General features: G+C 53.3%; 2 protein-coding genes across 2 annotated transcripts in view; one reads left to right on the forward strand and one right to left on the reverse strand.

The window, feature by feature from the left end:
• Positions 1-2000, forward strand: part of Polr2j (RNA polymerase II subunit J) — a 6624-nt gene extending 4624 nt beyond the window's left edge. Inside the window, exons 3-4 of the mRNA XM_021163028.1 lie at positions 1126-1300; positions 1793-2000. Of these exons, the coding sequence (XP_021018687.1) occupies positions 1126-1300; positions 1793-1828 (211 nt within the window). The 3' untranslated portion in view covers positions 1829-2000. The remainder of the gene's footprint in view (positions 1-1125; positions 1301-1792) is intronic.
• Positions 2001-2118: 118 nt separating this feature from the next.
• Lrwd1 (leucine rich repeats and WD repeat domain containing 1) overlaps positions 2119-7656 on the reverse strand; it is an 8293-nt gene continuing 2755 nt past the window's right edge. The window contains exons 3-13 of the mRNA XM_021163414.2: positions 7329-7451; positions 7135-7249; positions 6501-6610; positions 6020-6227; positions 5485-5557; positions 5282-5377; positions 4834-4875; positions 2913-3004; positions 2649-2804; positions 2456-2565; positions 2119-2368 (exon numbers count right to left, since the gene is read on the reverse strand). Of these exons, the coding sequence (XP_021019073.1) occupies positions 2228-2368; positions 2456-2565; positions 2649-2804; positions 2913-3004; positions 4834-4875; positions 5282-5377; positions 5485-5557; positions 6020-6227; positions 6501-6610; positions 7135-7249; positions 7329-7451 (1266 nt within the window). The 3' untranslated portion in view covers positions 2119-2227. The remainder of the gene's footprint in view (positions 2369-2455; positions 2566-2648; positions 2805-2912; positions 3005-4833; positions 4876-5281; positions 5378-5484; positions 5558-6019; positions 6228-6500; positions 6611-7134; positions 7250-7328; positions 7452-7656) is intronic.

Genomic DNA, 7656 nt, shown 5'->3' on the forward strand with positions numbered 1-7656 from the left:
TTTTTAATGAAGGTTTGCCTCCATATGACCTTTCATGTGTGCCTGTTACCCATGAAGGTCAGAAGGCGCTAGGATCCTCCAGAGTCAGAGGGTTGTTAGCTGCCACGTGGGTGCTAGGAACTAACTAAGCCATTTCTCTAGCTCAACCTGCAGCTTAAAAAGCTGCAGTCTATATTATGTGTCTGACCAGCCAGAAGAGGGTGTCGGAGCCCTGCCACCAGTTACAGGCAGTTGTTGTGAGCTACTGTCTATAAGAGCAATAGGTGCTCCGTGACTGCCATTTCTCCAGTCCAGTCTGAACTCGTGTATGGGTGCTTCTCCCGCATGTATGGCTGAGTACCATATGGGTCCTAAGATGCCTTAAGAGAGTGCTGGATCCCCTGGGACTGAGGTTAGATGCGAGCCACTATGTGGGTCTTGGAAGTGTAGCCAGGCTACCACTTAACTGCTCTTAACTGCTGAGCCATCTCCAGCCCCTAATTCTACAACTCTTCAGATATGTTTGGCAGGGCCAGTTGTACCTGCTTACTGTACCTAGGGATGGGGCCATGTATGTTTTAGCTTAGGAGCGGCCTGCAGCCACTGTCATGGGGTCTCAGTTTCTGTGGTGAAAGATGCCATCACCACATCAAAGATGCCAGGGGCCTTCACCCTTATAGATATGGTCTTGGGTCCCTCTAACTTGATTTTTCCCCACTCTAGTGCCTCATGAATGTTAGGCAAGTACTCCACCACTGAGCTATATCCCCAGCTGTTTTTTTCCTCTAAAGATTTATTTTTATGTATGTGAGTACACTGTAGCTGTCTTTAGACACACCAGAAGAGGGCATTGGATGCCATTACAGATGGGTGTGAGCCACCATGTAGTTGCTGGGAATTGAACTCAGGACCTTTGGAAGAGCAGTCAGTGCTCTTAACTGCTGAGTCATCATCTCTCCACCCCGACCCCCCACCCCCTAGCTGTTTTTTTTAGCTGCCTAGGCTGGTCTTGAACTTACAGTCCTCCGAGGAGCCAAGATGAAGGCCTGCACCACATGTACTTATTCACAACTGTGGGTAGGGGCTACTTTGGTTAGCAAGCCTGCCAGGTTTGACCTCCCTCACTGTGAACTCTGTGTTTCTCAGCCAGCTGTTGAAGGACCCGCAGGTGCTGTTTGCTGGCTACAAAGTCCCTCACCCCTTGGAGCACAAGATCATCATTCGTGTGCAGACCACCCCAGACTACAGTCCCCAGGAGGCTTTCACCAATGCCATCACAGACCTCATCAGCGAGCTCTCCCTTCTGGAGGAGCGATTCCGGGTGAGGGGCGGCTGTTGACTTATGTTGTATGATTTAGTAGTAGAGCTGCCCCACACACTTAGAATCCCCAGTGAGGGGCTGGGTCGGGTGCAGCCTGGGGGTGCAGTGTTTACCGAGCACAAAACCACCTTTGCCACTGGCTACTCTGGTTCGTAAGGCCCCAGAGACTCCAGGCTCTTGTCCAGCCATTCTTCCCAGGGTAGGACAGTTCTTGGTCTGGGGCCTCCCTGTAAGGTAAGCCTCCTTTGAGGTTTCACCCCACTGGGCGGGCATGTCCCAGTTGGCTCCATCCCCAGCCCTCAGCAAGCAGATGCCACAGGGCAGGGTGGGGGAAGCCTGCTGAGGTACCTGGAGCCTTTGGAGACTGGTCCACCCNCTGCTGTGTCCTCTGGAGTGTTGCATTTACAAGGACTGCAGCCCCAGTGTCTTGGTGCTGCACGATCCAATATGCTGGAGTCATTCCAGTGTAGTCACTGCCTTTGTCCCCCTCAGGTGGCCATCAAGGACAAGCAAGAAGGAATTGAGTAGCAGCTGAAAGAAGCGTTGCTTAGTGACTGGAAGGCTGGCACATACTTCCTCAGGGCCCTTCAGTTCACCACAATGGTGAGAGCCACTCTCAGCTCTCTAGCTGGGCACGGGGCTCTGCCCCATTCTGTACATAGACTGTTGTTTTCCTAATAAAAGCAGGGCAGAAGACGGGGCTGTGCAGTGTGTGGACTGTCACTCAGACCTGAACCACAGGCTGCTGGGCCTGCCTGAGTTAACCAAGGTAGAAACCCCAGTGGAGTCTGTGTGATTACACTCATGTCCCACTGGCCTCCACTCCACAATAGAGAATTTAATAAAAAATACTCACTGGTACAAACCCCTCTCCCATTGGCCCAAGCTAACAAGCCATGTCCTGACACACTGCCTTGTGCAGGCAGATTAGCATCTCTTCCAGATGGACACGATGTTGGAGTCTGTCAGGGCAGTGAGGTAGGTGAAGGCTGCATTGGCCACGACTGTGTTTATCATGGTCTTGGTCACTGGTTGGCCCAATGCTGTTGGCTGGGGCCACTTCAGGATCTGAGGAGGGAAGAAGGTGGCGCTANGCTCCTGCTTACCCAACAGCAGCCCTAAGGGATACCAGGATCTGCAGGGTGCCAACAGTACCTGTGTTGGGGGCTGCAGAGTTGTTGCCTGTGGAGGCTGCTTCAGGAGGTGTTCAACATCGTAGATCCACACACTGCCTTCCTCGTCCCCACACAGCACGAGGTTTTTGCCTGCCAGGACAAGTGGGAGACTAAGATGGGGGTTGGGGAGGGGCAGGGGCAGAAAGGGAGTATAAAAGAGTGGGCAGGCTCACCGGGACAGGTGCTGAGTGAAAAGTAGGCCAGGTTGGTGGNTGACCATTGCAGCCGGACTAGGATGACTACGGGCAACACAGACTGTCTGCCCCGGCCTGCCCATGTCTGGCTCCAGCTCCACAGGTAGATGGTGCCCTGTCCACTACCTTTGGAGGCTGCAGGGAGAGGAGAGAGAGTCCAGGCTGGCTGCGTGCCCAAGCCAGCTGTCAATACAGCCTCCTCATTCCCAGCCTGCCCAGGGTGTCCCAGCTGGGCTCACTCACCCACCACGTCTTCATTCACAAATGCCAGCCCATCGACTCTTTGTCCTGACACGTTGGAGTCCTCAGAGAAGATGAAGTTCGCCTCACAAACCCTGCAGAAGATTCTAGCCTTACCCATGCATGGTCCTGCTTGGGGCTTGGGTTTTGGCCCAGAGAGCTTTAGCTGTGTCTTAAAGGGAAGTCACAGGGATGGATGGGATCATAGGGTCACCAGGGGCTTGACATCCAGGGTTGTAGGCCAGAGGATGCTTTCAGTGCCTCTTTCCCCACCACCAAGGACAGACAACAGCTGTGTGAAGGGAGCTTGGTTATTCACATCGACTCAAGCNTTCCCTGCTGTGGATTCCCTCTGTAAGCCCTCAAGGCACAAAAGTGCCCCCCTTCCCTAACAGAGGTCACACTCTCAAAACCATTCTTAATCAAACTTTCCCAAAAACTTCATACAGGTCGGTGGTACCGGTTCAAGAACCCTGGACAATCCCTCGGGGGTTTGCAGCGTGATGCCATGGTAACCGAGCGGTCCAAGGCATCCCCTTTCTTGCACATAATTGCTGGCATCACCACTGGAGTCGAGGGGTGACTACCTCCCAGCTATTTATCATAGATTTTCCTCTCAGTTCATCCAGGATCCCCAGCTGGTGGCTCAGAACATCCTTATCCGCCAGGGCCAAACAGACTCACTGGCTACCATAATGTTACAAAGTCAGTGAAGATTAGATTTACTAACAGCAGAGAGAGCTGGTCCTTGTCTCTTCCTCAGGNAGGAATCTTGTTTCTATGTCAACGAGTCAAGTACTGACAACTCGAGATGGATATCCAAACACATAAGAAACGTCTCGATGCCTCTGGCCAATGGTTCATAGATAGCCCAGGGTGGAATTGGATGCTACCCTTCTTAACCTCTTTTCCCCCTCTTTTCTAAATCCTACTAATCACATCCAACCTCATAAACTTCTTGCCTAGATTTCTTCAACAACAAAAAATTTCTAATCAAAATTTTCAGGCTGGAGAGATAACTCAGTGGTTAAGAGCGACTGCTCTTCCAGAGGTCCCATGGGATCCGATGCCCTCTTCTGGTGTCTGAAGACAGCACAGTGCACTCATATACATAAATAAATAAATACAACTCTAAGAAGTAAGAATGGTAAGACTTTGCATCAGTTGCTACTACAGTAGCTCAAGCTACTGAGCCAGAGACCTGCAACACAGGATTAGCCCTGATGTGAAGACCAAACTCTTCCCAAGGCCCTCGATGCCCCTGGCTAGCAGGATGTGGTCTAACGAAGCCCCAATCCCACCCTGACTATTTATCAATAGTAAATAAAAACGGGGAATGTTGACTATTCAGGCCTTTCCCTGCTCTATACTTATTTTCCTTTTGTAAACTTTGAAAACCTTCAANTCAGGAAAGAGGCCAGACCCCCGACCTAGCAGATCCAGGGCCAGGCACTGCCCCCAGATTTCCCTAGCACTAGCAGAGCGGTAACACTTTCCCTTGAGCAGAGATTTTGCTGGGGAAACCGCCCATGCAGAGCACAACTGTTAGTGACACGTTTGCTGAGGAAGCATCCCCAGCAGGAGCACAGTTGGTCCACTTGCATTGAGCAAACTGTCGCAGGAGCCAGAGCAGAACTTCTGTAGGGGAAGCCTTTCCCTTCCCAGCTGCTTGTGGACGTTGTACATCGTGGTGCGGAGCCTAGTGCGCACCACGATGTACAACGTCCACAAGCAGACTGTTAGTGACACGTTTGCTGAGGAAGCATCCCCAGCAGGAGCACAGTTGGTCCACTTGCATTGAGCAAACTGTCGCAGGAGCCAGAGCAGAACTTCTGTAGGGGAAGCCTTTCCCTTCCCAGCTGCAACACTTAAAACTGGCAAGGTCGGGGCTGGTGAGATGGCTCAGTGGGTAAGAGCACCCGACTGCTCTTCCGAAGGTCCAGAGTTCAAATCCCAGCAACCACATGTTGGCTCACAACCATCCGTAACAAGATCTGGCGCCCTCTTCTGGAGTGTCTGAAGACAGCTACAGTCTGCTTGTGGACGTTGTACATCGTGGTGCGGAGCCTAGTGCGCACCACGATGTACAACGTCCACAAGCAGACTGTTAGTGACACGTTTGCTGAGGAAGCATCCCCAGCAGGAGCACAGTTGGTCCACTTGCATTGAGCAAACTGTCGCAGGAGCCAGAGCAGAACTTCTGTAGGGGAAGCCTTTCCCTTCCCAGCTGCAACACTTAAAACTGGCACTGCTTGTGGACGTTGTACATCGTGGTGCGGAGCCTAGTGCGCACCACGATGTACAACGTCCACAAGCAGGGACATCAAGAGGATCCCTGGGGCAACAGAAGACCCTGCCTCTCCTCCATGCCACCACCCTCACAGCCAGCCAGTAGGAAGTCGTCTGGGCAGGTGGCAACAGGACAGAGGCGCAAGGGGACAGAACCACAGTTGAGCGTGAGGAGCTGGCTGTCAATGTGTAAGGAAAACCATGAGTCAAGGGCCATGAACGTCCCCCGCAGCAGCTGCCCCACCCCCAGCAGCCCTCCCCGNTCCAGCCCAGTCCACGGCCTCACCGAGCCTGGAACTTGTAATCCTGGTTGGGCACCCCAATGTCCCAGAGGATGATCCGTTTGTCGTAGGAAGCAGCTGGGGTAGAGGAGAGAAGGAGCCCTGAGAAAAGGCCATCTCCTCCTGCGACTGTGGTCACTCAACCAGCTCATCAGAGGCAGAAAGGGCAGCCTGTGGCTAGGAGAAGAAGTCCTAGGCCCACAATCCCCACAGTCCTGCCTGAACCTAGTGTGCACGGCTTCATAGCCGTCTTTGCAGCACATCTGTCTCCTCTGTTGAGCTCACCATACCCAAGGGGCAGGGTTAAATCCCCTNGTGTCAGGCAGAGACACAGAGGAGCCCAAGTTGCTAGGAAACTTCAAGGCCACATAGCATGCTAGAAATAAAGCTGGNACGGAGATCCTGAATGGCCAAGAAGCTACCTCACTTCTGAGTAATGCTACCTGGGCCCAGCATGCTGAGCCCCGCCACCTCAGAAGAGTTCCTAAGGCCACCAGGGCAAAAAAGGCTGCTGGGAAAGTCCAGAGGTGAGCATCTTACTGAAGAGGTGAGTCTCATGGCTGGGGCTGAAGCAGAGGGTGGCAATGGCCTTCTTATGGGCCCGGATGACNCTGCAGCAGAAGCCTGCACGAACATGCAGCAGCCGGACCATGCCTCGGAGGCCTGCAGCTGCCAGCATGTTCCAGCGCTTCTTGTGGCCTGCCTGGGTGACCACCGTGAGGGCTGTCCAGGCCACTGAGAAGAACTCCTGCGGATGGAAGGAAGAAAACAGCCATGAGCAGGGAACAGGAGGCAGCCTGCCTGGAGGGCTGGTCTGGAACACAGAGAAGCTCCCAGGAGGGCCATAGGGACTGAGCGCTTCCTGCCTGGAACATCCCCTACACACCCCACCCATGAAGAGCTGGNGGACCTGAGACTCTGGGTCCTATCCCCACCAAAATAGTTAAAAGTCACAGGAAACAGCCTCAGGGCTCCTGTCCCCAAACCTGGCAGTCTTCAGGAAGGGGACCCTGGCACTCACCTCGCCTGGTACCTTGTACTTATGGAGTACGAGGCCTGTCTGGCAGTCTATCACGCAAACAGCCTCTCCACCACATGTGGCCACGGTCTGGGACGGGGCTCTCGAGTGTCCTGTTTTATGGGATCAGCCACATAAATATCTTCTTTATAAAGNTCCTCCCTACTGGCCTCCTCACCTCACAATTATTTTTATTTTTATTTTATTTTATTTATTTATTTTTGTGTGGCACAGGGAATAGAATTCAGGGCCTCACACATGACAGGTGAGGTTTCTACCACTATACTACATCCACAGCCTCCTTTCTACCTTTAAAAAAAACTAAAACAGTGGTTCTGTGCCTGTGTCATGTCAGGGTGTGTGCATGAGTGCAGATACCCACAGAGGCTGAAGAGGGCATCAAATCCCCTGGAGCTGGCGTTCCTGGCAGTTGTGAACTGCCCATGGGAAACACTAGCAACCAAACTTCAGTCCTCTACAGAACAGCACTCTTAACCAGGGAGCCATCTCTCCAGCTCTTTCTATCTTGAGATCAATCAATCTCATGGAGTTTCCCAGGTATCTTTCCATCTCTCATCTTCTGCTGAGCACCACCCTGTGACCCAAACCTCCCACTGCCCGTTGGCCCAGCACGTACCCTCCTCGCGGGCCGGCTCAAAGGCGCAGGCCCACAGCTGGGTCTCCAGGTCTTTTGGGCTGTTGTTTCTGCTATGACACTGCAGGAAGTGCAGGGGTTCCAGGTGTAGGGCAGCCTGTGGGGGCACAGGTGGTCACGGTTGCCCCCTGGCCTGCTCCCTCTGGCCTGCTCCCCCTGCCTTGTGGGGAGCTTACCTGCCCTCCATCAGCACCCATAGGACTGCCCTCAGCCTGAGCTGGTGGGAGAGCACGCACCCGCTTGCTGGGAGGGAGGGTGACTGGGTCTTTACCTGGCCGTTTTGAAGCCACCTCTCTGGCCTGTGGAAGGAAGGGGACTTTAACCATGTGACCATGCCCCAAGGTCCCTCCCCTGACTACACACCTAACTATACACCCTCTCAAAGGCACAGAAAGCAAGAACTGGGCCACAGGGGGACCTTGCTCCGTGTTAGGGCTGGGCACTTAAAATGTTCTCTGAGAGCCTAAAGGTTAAAAGGCTGGGATAGCAGACTATGGGGCTACT

Source organism: Mus caroli, chromosome 5 (assembly GCF_900094665.2).
Source record: "Mus caroli chromosome 5, CAROLI_EIJ_v1.1, whole genome shotgun sequence".
Classification (NCBI taxonomy): domain Eukaryota; kingdom Metazoa; phylum Chordata; class Mammalia; order Rodentia; family Muridae; genus Mus; species Mus caroli.